The sequence below is a fragment of the Pipistrellus hanaki genome (assembly GCF_964339955.1).
Source record: "Pipistrellus hanaki genome assembly, chromosome: 19".
Classification (NCBI taxonomy): Eukaryota; Metazoa; Chordata; class Mammalia; order Chiroptera; family Vespertilionidae; genus Pipistrellus; species Pipistrellus hanaki.
Window position 1 is genome coordinate 477,178 of NC_140521.1, and position 14,906 is coordinate 492,083.

Sequence of the window (14,906 nt, forward strand, 5' to 3'; positions counted from 1 at the left end):
CACGGTTTCCATGGAAACCGAGACCTTGGCGGCGGATTGCAGGGGCTGGTGTCAGTGCTGCTGCAGCGAGGTGGGAGCGGGAGAACCTTCCAGAACGGAGGCCGCGGATGTAATTTCCTGAAACTCAGCCGCCGCCCCCGTGCTGGGGGGGTGGGGCGGCCAGGAGCCCGGGGCAGGTGTGCCCCATCCGCCCGCTCAGAGCGGCTGCGCCCCCACCTGGGCCGATGCAGAGGCCCCAGCCCGGCCGCCGGCCCAGCACACGCCCGTCCGTCCGTCCGTCCGCCCGCAGAGCGCGGGCGCACGGGGAGGGACACGCGGAGGCCCTGTGCGAGCACGGGAGCCGCCTCCGTCAGGGCCACGGCCCCCACGCCGCTCCGGGCCCCGTGGGACGGGCTCATGGCCGCCGTCGGAGTCCGGGAAGGACCCACCGGGACGGATCCCCTCCCTCCCGCCTGCGAGGGCCCGGCTCACCCACCGCCGCCTGCAGCTGCGCATCCCACCTCCCTCCTTTTTTTTTTTAAAGAATTAAGATTTTTTTGTCAAATAAATTTTTATTGATTTGAGAGAGAAAGGGTAAGGGGGAGGGAGAGAGAGAGAGAGAGAGAGAGAAGCATCCATGATGAGAGAATCGTGGGTCGCCTGCCTCCTGCTCCCCCCCCCCGGGCCGCGGGGGCGGAGGGGGTGTCTGCCTCTGAGCCACGGGAGGCGCCGGCCGAGCTGGCGTGTGGCCCGTGTTGCCCAGCGAGGGGCTCTGCGGGGGCCTCCTGGGGGCTGCACCCGAGGGGCACGGCGCCGTCAGGACCGCGCGCGGACCGACGGGTGCACCTGGGGTCTCCCCTGGAGGGAGGGAGAACTCAGCCCCCTGGACACGCGGCCCCGAGGGACCCCTCGCAGGGCAGGGTGCCCGCCACACGCACCACGACGCCGGCCAGGTGCCGGGAGGGCCCCGGCCGGTGTGGCCCAGTGGTTAGAGCGCCGGCCGGTGGACCGAAGGAGCGCGGGTTCCATTCGGGGTCGAGGGCAGTCGTGCCTGGGTGGCGGCGAGTTCGAGCCCCGGCCCTGGGCGCGGGGCAGGCGCAAGAAGCAACCAGTCCGTGTCTCTCTCTCCAGCGTCCCCCTTCCTTCCACGCTCCTCTGAGAGATCAGCGGGAAAACACATCCCGGGTGCAGACTGAAAAAGGGGGTGCCCAGCGTGGGCGGGCCGCGGAGCCACACAGGCCGCGGGCGATGGGCGGGGGGCGTGCGGGCGGGCGGCGGTGGTGGCGGTGAGGGGGGGTTCCAGTGTCTACGCCCGGCCACTTCACAGACACGAGGGCCTCTGTCCCGGCGGGCCCTCCAGCCTCTTCCCGCTCCCCGGGGGGTCAGGGGGGTCTGTGACCCCGAGCCCCAGCGGCTGGGTTTGCGGGTCCCGCTCGGAGGGGATCGGGAGCGGGTTCGGGGTGCGCTCGGCGGGCTGGCGTTCCCCTCTCCCCCACGCCCCCGCCTGCCCTGGCCCGGCCCTCGGGGCTGCGTGGAGGCCTGAGCCCGGCCCTCCCGGGAGCAGACGCTCAGCCGCCTCCGGTGCGGCCACTGGGCCTCGGGCCCCGTCCCGGTCTGACGGGGAGGCCGGGAGCCGGTCAGCGGCCCCGAGTTCTGGAGCCCCAGGGCTGTCCCTCGGGCCCCGTCCCGGTCTGACGGGGAGGCCAGGGGCAGGTCAGCGGCCCCGAGTTCTGAAGCCCCAGGGCTGTCCCTCGGCCGCCGGCGGGGGACAGAGCCGGGTCCGCCCTCGCTGAGAACAGGCCGCGGCGGGGCGGCCGCTGTCCGGGGCGGCTGTCACGTCACAGGACCCCGCAGCCGGACGGGGGGAGGAGGGGTCCCGGCGGAGCGGTGGCCTCCGTCCGGGGCGGCTGTGGCCGGACGGCAGGAGGAGGGTTCCTGGGCGGAGTGGCGGCCGCTGTCTGGGGACCCGCAGCCGGCGGGAGGAGGGGTCCTGGGTGGAGGCGGTGGCCTGTCCGGGGCGGCTGTGGCCGGACGGCGGGAGGAGCGGTCCAGGCGGAGGCGGGTGCTGTCAGGGCGGTGTCTGAGGGCCGGCCGGGGGCTCGGGCTCCCTCACGCGGGGGGCAGGTCGGCGCGGGGGGCGGACTGGCTGCTCCTGTCCCAGGGGCTGAGCTTGGAGGAGGCCGTGCCCGGCCGGGTCCCGTTCGCCTGCGGAGGCAGAGGGGAGGGGTGAGGGGGCGGAGGGAGGTGTGAGGGGGCGGAGGGGAGGGGTGAGGGGGCGGAGGGAGGTGTGAGGGGTGAGGGGGCGGAGGGGAGGGGTGAGGGGGCGGAGGGAGGTGTGAGGGGGCGGAGGGAGGTGTGAGGGGTGAGGGGGCGGAGGGGAGGGGTGAGGGGGCGGAGGGAGGTGTGAGGGGGCGGAGGGGAGGTGTGAGGGGGCGGAGGGAGGCGTGAGGGGGCGGAGGGAGGGGTGAGGGGGCGGAGGGGAGGCGTGAGGGGGCGGAGGGAGGGGTGAGGGGGCGGAGGGAGGGGTGAGGGGGCGGAGGGAGGTGTGAGGGGGCGGAGGGAGGTGTGAGGGGGCGGAGGGAGGCGTGAGGGGGCAGAGGGGAGGTGTGAGGGGGCGGAGGGGAGGCGTGAGGGGGCAGAGGCAGAGGGGAGGCGGAGGGGAGGGGTGAGGGGGCGGAGGGGAGGTGTGAGGGGGCGGAGGGGAGGGGTGAGGGGGCGGAGGGAGGCGTGAGGGGGCGGAGGGAGGCGTGAGGGGGCGGAGGGAGGTGTGAGGGGGCGGAGGGAGGGGTGAGGGGGCGGAGGGAGGTGTGAGGGGGCGGAGGGAGGTGTGAGGGGGCGGAGGGAGGCGTGAGGGGGCAGAGGGGAGGTGTGAGGGGGCGGAGGGAGGGGTGAGGGGGCGGAGGGAGGGGTGAGGGGGCGGGGGGAGGTGTGAGGGGACGGAGGGAGGTGTGAGGGGTGAGGGGGCGGAGGGGAGGGGTGAGGGGGCGGAGGGAGGTGTGAGGGGGCGGAGGGAGGTGTGAGGGGTGAGGGGGCGGAGGGGAGGGGTGAGGGGGCGGAGGGAGGTGTGAGGGGGCGGAGGGGAGGTGTGAGGGGGCGGAGGGAGGCGTGAGGGGGCGGAGGGAGGGGTGAGGGGGCGGAGGGGAGGCGTGAGGGGGCGGAGGGAGGGGTGAGGGGGCGGAGGGAGGGGTGAGGGGGCGGAGGGAGGTGTGAGGGGGCGGAGGGAGGTGTGAGGGGGCGGAGGGAGGCGTGAGGGGGCAGAGGGGAGGTGTGAGGGGGCGGAGGGGAGGCGTGAGGGGGCAGAGGCAGAGGGGAGGCGGAGGGGAGGGGTGAGGGGGCGGAGGGGAGGTGTGAGGGGGCGGAGGGGAGGGGTGAGGGGGCGGAGGGAGGCGTGAGGGGGCGGAGGGAGGCGTGAGGGGGCGGAGGGAGGTGTGAGGGGGCGGAGGGAGGGGTGAGGGGGCGGAGGGAGGTGTGAGGGGGCGGAGGGAGGTGTGAGGGGGCGGAGGGAGGCGTGAGGGGGCAGAGGGGAGGGGTGAGGGGGCGGAGGGAGGGGTGAGGGGGCGGAGGGAGGGGTGAGGGGGCGGAGGGAGGGGTGAGGGGGCGGAGGGAGGGGTGAGGGGGCGGAGGGGAGGCGTGAGGGGGCGGAGGGAGGCGTGAGGGGGCGGAGGGAGGTGTGAGGGGGCGGAGGGGAGGGGTGAGGAGGCGGAGGGGAGGGGTGAGGGGGCGAAGGGAGGCGTGAGGGGGCGGAGGGAGGCGTGAGGGGGCGGAGGGAGGTGTGAGGGGGCAGAGGGGAGGGGTGAGGAGGCGGAGGGGAGGTGTGAGGGGGCGGAGGGGAGGCGTGAGGGGGCGGAGGGGAGGGGTGAGGGGGCGGAGGGAGGTGTGAGGGGGCGGAGGGAGGCATGAGGGGGCGGAGGGAGGCGTGAGGGGGCGGAGGGAGGTGTGAGGGGTGAGGGGGCAGAGGGGAGGCGTGAGGGGGCGGAGGGGAGGGGTGAGGGGGCGGAGGGAGGTGTGAGGGGGCGGAGGGAGGTGTGAGGGGTGAGGGGGCAGAGGGGAGGCGTGAGGGGGCGGAGGGAGGTGTGAGGGGGCGGAGGGAGGTGTGAGGGGGCGGAGGGAGGTGTGAGGGGGCGGAGGGAGGTGTGAGGGGGCGGAGGGAGGTGTGAGGGGGCGGAGGGAGGCGTGAGGGGGCGGAGGGGAGGCGTGAGGGGGCGGAGGGAGGCGTGAGGGGGCGGAGGGAGGGGTGAGGGGGCGGAGGGGAGGCGTGAGGGGGCGGAGGGAGGCGTGAGGGGGCGGAGGGGAGGCGTGAGGGGGCGGAGGGAGGCGTGAGGGGGCGGAGGGAGGTGTGAGGGGACGGAGGGAGGTGTGAGGGGGCGGAGGGAGGTGTGAGGGGGCGGAGGGAGGTGTGAGGGGGCGGAGGGAGGTGTGAGGGGTGAGGGGGCAGAGGGGAGGCGTGAGGGGCGGAGGGAGGCGTGAGGGGGCGGAGGGAGGCGTGAGGGGGCGGAGGGGAGGCGTGAGGGGGCGGAGGGAGGTGTGAGGGGGCGGAGGGAGGGGTGAGGGGGCGGAGGGGAGGCGTGAGGGGGCGGAGGGAGGTGTGAGGGGGCGGAGGGAGGTGTGAGGGGGCGGAGGGAGGTGTGAGGGGTGAGGGGGCAGAGGGGAGGCGTGAGGGGGCGGAGGGAGGTGTGAGGGGGCGGAGGGAGGTGTGAGGGGGCGGAGGGAGGTGTGAGGGGGCGGAGGGAGGTGTGAGGAGGCAGAGGGGAGGCGTGAGGGGGCGGAGGGAGGTGTGAGGGGGCGGAGGGAGGTGTGAGGGGGCGGAGGGAGGTGTGAGGGGTGAGGGGGCAGAGGGGAGGCGTGAGGGGGCGGAGGGAGGCGTGAGGGGGCGGAGGGAGGCGTGAGGGGGCGGAGGGGAGGTGTGAGGGGGCGGAGGGAGGTGTGAGGGGTCGGAGGGAGGCGTGAGGGGGCGGAGGGGAGGTGTGAGGGGGCGGAGGGGAGGTGTGAGGGGACGGAGGGGAGGGGTGAGGGGGCGGAGGGAGGTGTGAGGGGGCGGAGGGAGGTGTGAGGGGGCGGAGGGAGGTGTGAGGGGTGAGGGGGCAGAGGGGAGGCGTGAGGGGGCGGAGGGGAGGTGTGAGGGGACGGAGGGGAGGGGTGAGGGGGCGGAGGGAGGTGTGAGGGGGCGGAGGGAGGTGTGAGGGGGCGGAGGGGAGGTGTGAGGGGGCGGAGGGAGGTGTGAGGAGGCGGAGGGGAGGCGTGAGGGGGCGGAGGGAGGTGTGAGGGGGCGGAGGGGAGGTGTGAGGGGGCGGGGGGAGGCGTGAGGGGGCGGAGGGGAGGCGTGAGGGGGCGGAGGGGAGGCGTGAGGGGGCGGAGGGAGGTGTGAGGGGGCGGAGGGAGGTGTGAGGGGGCGGAGGGAGGTGTGAGGGGGCGGAGGGAGGTGTGAGGGGGCGGAGGGAGGGGTGAGGGGGCGGAGGGAGGGGTGAGGGGGCAGAGGGGAGGGGTGAGGGGGCGGAGGGAGGTGTGAGGGGGCGGAGGGAGGTGTGAGGGGGCGGGAGGGAGGTGTGAGGGGGCGGAGGGAGGGGTGAGGGGGCGGAGGGAGGTGTGAGGAGGCAGAGGGGAGGCGTGAGGGGGCGGAGGGAGGTGTGAGGGGGCGGAGGGGAGGTGTGAGGGGGCGGAGGGAGGTGTGAGGGGGCGGAGGGGAGGTGTGAGGGGGCGGAGGGAGGTGTGAGGAGGCGGAGGGGAGGCGTGAGGGGGCGGAGGGAGGTGTGAGGGGGCGGAGGGGAGGTGTGAGGGGGCGGAGGGAGGTGTGAGGGGGCGGAGGGGAGGCGTGAGGGGGCGGAGGGGAGGCGTGAGGGGGCGGAGGGAGGTGTGAGGGGGCGGAGGGAGGTGTGAGGGGGCGGAGGGAGGGGTGAGGGGGCGGAGGGAGGGGTGAGGGGGCGGAGGGAGGTGTGAGGGGGCGGAGGGGAGGTGTGAGGGGGCGGAGGGGAGGTGTGAGGGGGCGGAGGGAGGGGTGAGGGGCGGAGGGAGGTGTGAGGGGGCGGAGGGAGGTGTGAGGGGACGGAGGGGAGGTGTGAGGGGGCGGAGGGAGGTGTGAGGGGGCGGAGGGAGGTGTGAGGGGGCAGAGGGAGGTGTGAGGGGTGAGGGGGCAGAGGGGAGGGGTGAGGAGGCGGAGGAGGTGTGAGGGGGCGGAGGGAGGTGTGAGGGGGCGGAGGGAGGTGTGAGGGGTGAGGGGGCAGAGGGGAGGGGTGAGGAGGCGGAGGGAGGTGTGAGGGGACGGAGGGGAGGTGTGAGGGGGCGGAGGGAGGTGTGAGGGGGCGGAGGGAGGTGTGAGGGGGCGGAGGGGAGGCGTGAGGGGACGGAGGGGAGGTGTGAGGGGGCGGAGGGAGGTGTGAGGGGGCGGAGGGAGGTGTGAGGGGTGAGGGGGCAGAGGGGAGGGGTGAGGAGGCGGAGGGAGGTGTGAGGGGGCAGAGGGAGGTGTGAGGGGGCGGAGGGAGGCGTGAGGGGGCGGAGGGGAGGCGTGAGGGGACGGAGGGGAGGTGTGAGGGGGCGGAGGGGAGGGGTGAGGGGGCGGAGGGAGGTGTGAGGGGGCGGAGGGGAGGTGTGAGGGGGCGGAGGGGAGGCATGAGGGACGGAGGGAGGCGTGAGGGGGCGGAGGGAGGCGTGAGGGGGCGGAGGGGAGGTGTGAGGGGACGGAGGGGAGGTGTGAGGGGGCGGAGGGAGGTGTGAGGGGGCGGAGGGAGGTGTGAGGGGTGAGGGGGCGGAGGGAGGGGTGAGGGGGCGGAGGGAGGTGTGAGGGGGCGGAGGGAGGTGTGAGGGGGCGGAGGGAGGCGTGAGGGGGCGGAGGGAGGTGTGAGGGGGCGGAGGGAGGTGTGAGGGGTGAGGGGGCAGAGGGGAGGGGTGAGGGGGCGGAGGGAGGTGTGAGGGGGCGGAGGGAGGTGTGAGGGGGCGGAGGGGAGGTGTGAGGGGGCGGAGGGGAGGCATGAGGGACGGAGGGAGGCGTGAGGGGGCGGAGGGGAGGTGTGAGGGGACGGAGGAGGTGTGAGGGGGCGGAGGGAGGTGTGAGGGGGCGGAGGGGAGGTGTGAGGGGGCGGAGGGGAGGTGTGAGGGGGCGGAGGGGAGGTGTGAGGGGGCGGAGGGGAGGTGTGAGGGGGCGGAGGGAGGTGTGAGGGGGCGGAGGGAGGTGTGAGGGGGCGGAGGGAGGTGTGAGGGGTGAGGGGGCGGAGGGGAGGGGTGAGGGGCGGAGGGAGGTGTGAGGGGCGGAGGGAGGTGTGAGGGGGCGGAGGGGAGGCGTGAGGGGGCGGAGGGAGGTGTGAGGGGGCGGAGGGAGGTGTGAGGGGTGAGGGGGCAGAGGGGAGGGGTGAGGGGGCGGAGGGAGGCGTGAGGGGGCGGAGGGAGGTGTGAGGGGGCGGAGGGAGGTGTGAGGGGGCGGAGGGAGGTGTGAGGGGTGAGGGGGCGGGGGGAGGTGTGAGGGGACGGAGGGAGGTGTGAGGGGGCGGAGGAGGGGTGAGGGGGCGGAGGGAGGGGTGAGGGGGCGGAGGGAGGTGTGAGGGGGCGGAGGGGAGGTGTGAGGGGGCGGAGGGAGGGGTGAGGGGGCGGAGGGGAGGCGTGAGGGGGCGGAGGGAGGGTGTGAGGGGGCGGAGGGGAGGTGTGAGGGGGCGGAGGGGAGGCATGAGGGACGGAGGGAGGCGTGAGGGGGCGGAGGGAGGCGTGAGGGGGCGGAGGGGAGGCGTGAGGGGCCCGGGCCCCCCCGCACGCACCACGTCGGAGCTGAAGGGCTTCGGGGGGCCGGTGCGGCCGGAGCTGCTCGACAGGGACCAGACCTTGGTCTTGTGCTTGAAGGCGGCTCTCACCTTCGGGCGGGACGGGCCGTGGGGATCGGGGCTCCTGAAGGAGGTCTCCCCCTCCACCCACCCCCACCCTCTCCCCGCACCCTGCACCCAGCCCCACCCTCACCCCCACCCTCTCCCAGCAACCCACCCCCACCCCAGCCCCACCCTCACCCCCCCGCACCCCAGCCCCACCCTCACCCCGCACCCCGGCCCCTCCCTCTCCCCTCAGGACATCCAGGGGAGGCTTGGTGGTTGCTTAGCGACGGGAAGAGCCGAAGGGGCTGAGACCTGCCACCCACACCTGCCGGGTAGGCAGCTCGGCCCCTGAGCTTCCTCCCTGCCCGCCCGGCAGGCTGGCTCAGGGGCTGAACTCCGACCTCTGAACCCGGAGGTCACGGTTCCATTCCCGGTCAGGGCATAGGCCGGGGTGTGGCCTCTATCCCCACCAGCAGGGGGCGTGCAGGAGGCAGCCGACCCATGATTCACTCTCAGCATGGATGTCTCTCTCTTCCCCTCTCCCTTTCCCTTTGGAATCGATTAAAACATATTTATTCTTTAAAAAAGGAGTGAAAACCGGTTCCCAGCTGCCCCCGCCCAGCGCAGTGAGGGCGCCGTACCTCGGAGTTCAGGAGGCAGTGGAAGAGGAAGATGAAGAAGCCCTGGGGGGAGGGAGGGAGGGAGAGTCAGGCCCGCCGCCCGCCGGGCACAGACAGCCCCGAGGGCTCCTGGCTCGCACCCGGCCCGCCTGCTGTTGGGGACCGAGGGAGGGAGCGAGCTCGGTGCTCTGGGTCCGTGAGGAGGGAGGGGCATCCTGGACGGCGGTCACATGACCTGGAGGCAGGCAACTGCTGCGAGCAGGTGTGGGTGGGGTGGGGGAGCAGGTGTGGGTGGGGGGGGGAGCAGGTGTGGGTGGGGGGGGAGCAGGTGTGGGTGGGGGGGAGCAGGTGTGGGTGGGGGGAGCAGGTGTGGGTGGGGGGAGCAGGTGTGGGGGGGGGGAGCAGGTGTGGGTGGGGGGAGCAGGTGTGTGGGGGGGGGAGCAGGTGTGGGTGGGGGAGCAGGTGTGGGTTGGGGGGAGCAGGTGTGGGTGGGGGGAGCAGGTGTGGGTGGGGGGGAGCAGGTGTGGGTGGGGTGGGGGGAGCAGGTGTGGGTGGGGTGGGGGAGCAGGTGTGGGTGGGGGGAGCAGGTGTGGGGTGGGGGACCAGGTGTGGGTGGGGTGGGGGGAGCAGGTGTGGGTGGGGGAGCAGGTGTGGGTGGGGGGAGCAGGTGTGGGTGGGGGAGCAGGTGTGGGTGAGGGGAGCAGGTGTGGGTGGGGGGGGAGCAGGTGTGGGTGGGGGGGAGCAGGTGTGGGTGGGGGGCAGCAGGTGTGGGTGGGGGGGGGAGCAGGTGTGGGTGGGGAGCAGGTGTGGGTGGGGGGAGCAGGTGTGGGTGGGGGGAGCAGGTGTGGGGTGGGGGAGCAGGTATGGGTGGGGGGGGAGCAGGTGTGGGTGGGGGAGCAGGTGTGGGTGGGGGGGGAGCAGGTGTGGGTGGGGGGGAGCAGGTGTGGGTGGGGAGCAGGTGTGGGTGGGGGAGCAGGTGTGGGTGGGGGGGGAGCAGGTGTGGGTGGGGGGAGCAGGTGTGGGTGGGGAGCAGGTGTGGGTGGGGGAGCAGGTGTGGGTGGGGGGGGAGCAGGTGTGGGTGGGGGGAGCAGGTGTGGGTGGGGGGGAGCAGGTGTGGGTGGGGGAGCAGGTGTGGGTGGGGGGAGCAGGTGTGGGTGGGGGGGGGAGCAGGTGTGGGTGGGGAGCAGGTGTGGGTGGGGGAGCAGGTGTGGGTGGGGGGGAGCAGGTGTGGGTGGGGGGGAGCAGGTGTGGGTGGGGGGGAGCAGGTGTGGGTGGGGAGCAGGTGTGGGTGGGGGAGCAGGTGTGGGTGGGGGAGCAGGTGTGGGTGGGGGAGCAGGTGTGGGTGGGGGGGGAGCAGGTGTGGGTGGGGTGGGGGCCGGGCTTCGGCCGGATTCCGGGAGAGGCTGCACCTGGGGGGTAAGGGGTGGGGGGACAGGGTGGGGCGGGGCCGCGAAGGGGCTGCGGCGGGAGGGAGGGAGGGAGGGAGGGAGGGAGGGGGGACGCCCACCTGCAGGGAGTTGAGGACGGCGAAGGCGTACTGGAAGGCGACCGCCTGGTCGTTGACGGCCAGCACCCCGAAGACCCAGGAGGTGCCCAGGATGGGCAGCAGCACAGCCACCGCCTTCGCCGTCAGCCTGGGGGCGAGGGGAGACGCTGGGGGCGGGCCGGCTCCGGGCCCAGGCCCCCGGACACCGGAGCGGCCGGGGCGGGTCCCCGGCGCCCACAGACGATGCAGGGGGAGACGTGCCCGGCACCCAGACCCCTGCAGCCGGCCCGGGGGACCCCGCGTCCTCCTGGGGCAGGGGCTCCTGGGAAAAGGGACCGGGCCCCCCGCGCCCCAAGTGCCGGGACAGAGGACAGGGTGTGGGTGTGTAGGGTCCTGTGCCGGCTGTCCGACTCCGGCGGGGGGACGGCGGCCTCGCAGGGCCGTGACCCCTGACCCGTGACCCCTGACCCAGGGTCGTCCTTCTGCGCCAGGCCCAGCCCTCCGAGGTCTGTGGAGGCCGAAGAGCCGGAGGGCCGGGACCACCTGTCCGTCAGCCCCGCGGTCGGCAACGCCGGCCGGTGAGTGCGGCTCCCCCACAGGACGCCAGGGCCCGGCGTCCAGGCCAGGCCCTCCTCGCCGCCGCCGCCGGCCCTGCGCCCGTTTTCCAGCCCGGTTCCCGGGGGGGCCGCCCTCCACCGCCTCCTGTGCTTAGGTGTGGGCGTCCGACTGCACCCGGAGCCGGCAGGTCCGCCCCGCTCCGGCCCGGCCGCCCTCGGGGGGGGGGGGGGGGCGCCCTCGGGGGGGGGGCGCCCTCGGCCCTGCCGCCCTCTGGGGACACCCTCTGGGGGGCGCCCTCGGCCCAGGCCCACGCACCTGAAGGCGCCGGGGTCCCCGTGGACCTTGTAGTTGTCGGCGCTGATCTGGGAGATGACCCTGGTGACGGCGACCAGGATGCCCACGTTCACCTGCGGCGGGGGGGCAGGGGCGGGGGGGGGAGAGAAAGGGGGGAAGAAGAGGGGGAGAAGGGGGGAGAAGGGGGGGAGAAGGGGGGCAGGTGAGGGCTGGGCGGCACCCGCCGAGCACCCGCCTCCTCCTGGCGCCGCCCTCCCCGGCCCCGGCTGCGTGTCACCCGGCCCCTGAGCACCTGCCCCCGGCCCCCCCAGGACCGCCCTCTGGGGGCCGTGTCCGTGGGGCAGAGAAAGGACAGCAGCACAGGCCCGTCCTGCCCGGCCAGTGTGGCTCAGGGGTGGAGCATCAACTTAGGAACCAGGAGCTCAGGGTTCGATTCCCGGTCAGGGCACAGGCCCGGGTGGTGGGCTCGGTCCCCAGTAGGAGGCGTGCAGGAGGCAGCCGGTCCATGATTCCCTCTTGGATGTTTCTCTCTCTCTCTAACCTCCTCTCCCTTCCTCTGAAATCCACGAAAACAAGTATTTTTTAAAAAGAACAAAGGTGTTCCCCAGCTGCGGTTAGTGTTAGAATCCCGTGGGATCCCAGTCAGTTCCCGGCACAGGGACAGCCCCTGAGCCAGACACCTGCAGGGGCTGATCTGACCCCTGACCCCTGACCCAGCACTGAAGGCACCTGCTCCTGACCACCAGCTTAGGAATCCCATTTCTGTTCGACCCCGAGTGGCCTTGTGACCCTGGGACCTGAGTCAAGGCTCAAGCATTAAACCCGACGTAAAGCAATATCATTAACGTTGGTGTTTCCAGGGTTCGAGCCCCAGTTCGGGCGGCCATGAACGTGGGGGTTCTTGTCCCGGTGTTACAAAGGGGTTCTCAGCAATCTGGAGAAAGGCTGTGCGTAGACTCAATACGGAGTCCGAGGACGAAAGGTAGTTTTGAAAGGCACTGGGGGGTCAGAGGAGCTTCAGCTGAAGGAGCTAAGACTACCCCTTGTCTCAGGATCCGGTGCTATTTATTAACACGATTTGTCCTGAGGCAAGGTGGAGACCGTACACTTCAGAGGGCAGGGTTTACAGAAGCATCGTCACATTGGGGAATGGCCCACAGCTGTTCAGGTGTTTGGCCAACGGGAGGCGATAATGAGCAGATTAAGATGCCCTGAGCTGTCTGGCAGCAAACGATCATCCTAGTCAGATTTGGGGGACATGCTTTTTAGCTGTCCCAACAGGTAATTATGTATGTGGCTCAGCCCCCAAGCCTCACCAACCTTTCGAGGAAACTCGTAATTAGGACATGCTGGAGCTGGTTCCCGGCACCAGACCACAGCCGGAGGTGTCCACCAGGGGGAGCTCCAGGGTCCCCCCAGCTCCTGCCCCGCCCCCCCCTCAGGCCGGCACCTACCAGGATGACCAGCAGGGCGGGGGCCACGAAGGCCCAGATGGCTCCGCTGTGCAGGGACAGCCAGCAGCTGCGGAGGGAAGCACCACTCAGCCCATCTCTCTCTGCGGAGGGCGGGGCCTTCTCCTGGGGACCCCCGGCCTGGCCCCCAGCCATCCCCTCCTCATCCGGGTCCCACGAGGACCGTCCGCCGCCCGTGGAAACGTGGCGGGAGGCGGTGATGCCCGGGAAATCCCCTCGGCTGCGCCCCGCACGCCGGGCCCGGCCTGTGCGCCCGCCTGCACTCCCGCACCCGTGGGTTCCCTGCTGTAATTACAGGGCATCGGGGCGCCCTAGGCCCCTGCGGACCCCCCCCCCCCCATAGGGCTACAGTCACCGACCCGGGACCCGGGGTGACCCCTGTCTAGGGAGTCCACAGGAATAAAACATTTCCGTCCGCACCCTCTGCCCACCGGCTCCCCCACCCCCCATGCCCCTGTCCCCACGCTGCCAGCCCCGCCCCCGGAAACCTGGGCCCTCTCTGTCCTGTCCCTACCCTGCCAGCCCCGCCCCAGGGGAAGCTGGGCCCTCTAGGCCCCTGTCCCCGCCCCGGCCAGCCCCGGGGAAGCTGGGACCCCCATGTCCCTGTCCCCGCCCCGGCCAGCCCCGTCCCCGGAACCTGGGACCCTCTCGGCCCTGTCCCCGCCCCGGCCAGCCCCGTCCCCGGAACCTGGGACCCCCATGTCCCTGTCCCCACCCTGCCAGCCCCGCCCCCGGGAACCTGGGACCCTCTCGGCCCCTGTCCCCGCGGGAGCCGGCTGACGTGGGAGCCGGGCCGGCTTACTTGTTGGTGGTCCCGTAACTGTCCAGGGCACAGGAGATGGAGACGACGCAAATCAGCAGCGGGGACCCTGGGAGGGAGACAGGGGGCGCCCGTGAGCCCCCGCCCTGCCTCCCACTCCCGAGGTCATTTACTCATTTACGCCCCATTCACACCCAGAGCCACAGGCAGCTACGCCCGGTTCACGCCAAGAGCCACAGGCAGGCTGTGGACGCAGAGCAGCCCGGTCCTCCGAGAACCTACAGTCTAAACAAGGAGTGGCTCCGGGGTGGCTCTGGGGCTGAGCATCGACCTACCAACCAGGAGGTCCCGGATCGATTCCCGGTCAGGGCACAGGCCCGGGTGCCGGGCTCCATCCCCAGTGGGGGGCGTGCAGGAGGCAGCCGGTCCATGATTTTCTCTCCTCATGGATGTTTCTCTCTCTCCCTCTCCCTTCCTCTCGGAAATCAATGCAAATATGTTTTAAATAAATAAGAAAATTAAAAGGACCCCCACAGACGGCAGAATCGCGGGGAGCAAGTGATTCCCAGGATGTGAGACCTTTGCTCTGTTTGGCCAACGTGGTTCTCTTTCTGTCCTGGCCTCTCCGAGGTGCAGAGAAGGCCAGGAGGAGAGCAAACCCCATCCCATCCCATCCCGCCTCCCACACCCTCACCCCCAGCCAGGCGGCACCTGCCCTGCCCAGGGCACCCACCCCAGCCTGGTGGCACCCGCCCCAGCCCCGCCCCCGCCCCAGCCCCACACCCACCCCAGCCGATGCCGTAGTAGTAGCGGTGCTTGCTGTCCTCAGAGCCGAAGACCCGGATGACCATGCTGTAGAGGTGCAGCCCCTCCACCAGCATCCAGGCGAAGGCGCTCAGGAAGAAGTAATGCAGCAGCACGGCCAGCACCTGGCAGGGCACCTGGCGAGGGCGGAGGCCGGGTCAGCCCCCGGGCGCTCCGGGGTGCGGGCCCCCAGCCCCTGTCTGCCCCCTGGGCGTCCTGGCCCCCCAGCGCCCCCGTCAGGCCCCCTGGGCGCCCCCGTCAGGCCCCCCTGGGCGCTCCCGGCGTCCCGGCCCCCAGCGCCCCCTCTGGGGCATCCTCTGGGGTCACGTGGCCTGACATCCGCCCTGGGAGTCAGGGCTCCCTCCCGCTTCCGGTCTGGTGGGGGCACGTGACTCGTGGGGAACCAATCAGCGCCCCAGGCGCCCTCCCGGGCACCGTGATTGGTTCCAGGAAGACGTGGGAATCAGATCCGGCCAATCAGCACGCGTGTCCCCGTTCCCGGCGACGGGATTGGCTCAGGGTTCCCGCCTCCCTCCGGCCCGGGGGCCTGGAGCTCCGGCCTCCGCCCTGGTCCCCGCGCCTGGGGGGCCCGGGGGCAGGAGGTCCAGAGGCGGGGCCTCCCCCCTGGACTCTGGGACGCCCGTCTGTCCGCCTCGAGGTGCCCGCCAGCCGGACACCGTGTCCTCTGCACCCAGCGCCTCGTCTCCCTGGGGGACCCGGCCTTGGGGGGCGTTCCTCTGCATCCGGGCTGGAGGGTTCCAGCTGCAGGAGGCGCCGCCGGGCACCTGGGGAGCAGGGGAGTTTGGGGGGTCTGGGGGGCTCACCGTGCCCGGCTGGCAGTGGAAGCTGACCAGCAGCAGCACCTGGGCCACCAGGACGGCGAAGGACAGGTTGGCGTGGATGTGGTAGCGCTGGTTCCGGATGGTGCTGACCGAGCTGAGGGCAGGGGCAGGGGCAGGGGTCAGGGGTCAGGGGCAGGGGGCAGGGGCAGGGGACAGGGGACAGGGGCAGGGGGCAGGGGCAGAGGGCAGGGACAGGGGGCAGAGGGCAGGGGACAGGGGGCAGGAGCAGGGGGCAGGGGCAGGGGGCAGAGGGCAGGGGGCAGGGGCAGGGGACAGGGGACAGGGGCAGGGGGCAGGGGCAGGG

General features: G+C 73.0%; 1 protein-coding gene across 3 annotated transcripts in view; it reads right to left on the reverse strand.

The window, feature by feature from the left end:
* Positions 1-1,953: 1,953 nt before the first annotated feature.
* ADGRD1 (adhesion G protein-coupled receptor D1) overlaps positions 1,954-14,906 on the reverse strand; it is a 37,183-nt gene continuing 24,230 nt past the window's right edge. For all 3 annotated transcript variants that reach the window (XM_084867421.1, XM_084867419.1, XM_084867420.1), the window contains 9 exons: positions 14,585-14,696; positions 13,744-13,897; positions 12,999-13,065; positions 12,179-12,245; positions 10,746-10,837; positions 9,894-10,020; positions 8,408-8,449; positions 7,719-7,811; positions 1,954-2,184 (listed from right to left, as the gene is read on the reverse strand). In XM_084867421.1, coding sequence (XP_084723547.1) covers positions 2,089-2,184; positions 7,719-7,811; positions 8,408-8,449; positions 9,894-10,020; positions 10,746-10,837; positions 12,179-12,245; positions 12,999-13,065; positions 13,744-13,897; positions 14,585-14,696 — 850 coding nt within the window. In that variant the 3' untranslated portion in view covers positions 1,954-2,088. The remainder of the gene's footprint in view (positions 2,185-7,718; positions 7,812-8,407; positions 8,450-9,893; positions 10,021-10,745; positions 10,838-12,178; positions 12,246-12,998; positions 13,066-13,743; positions 13,898-14,584; positions 14,697-14,906) is intronic.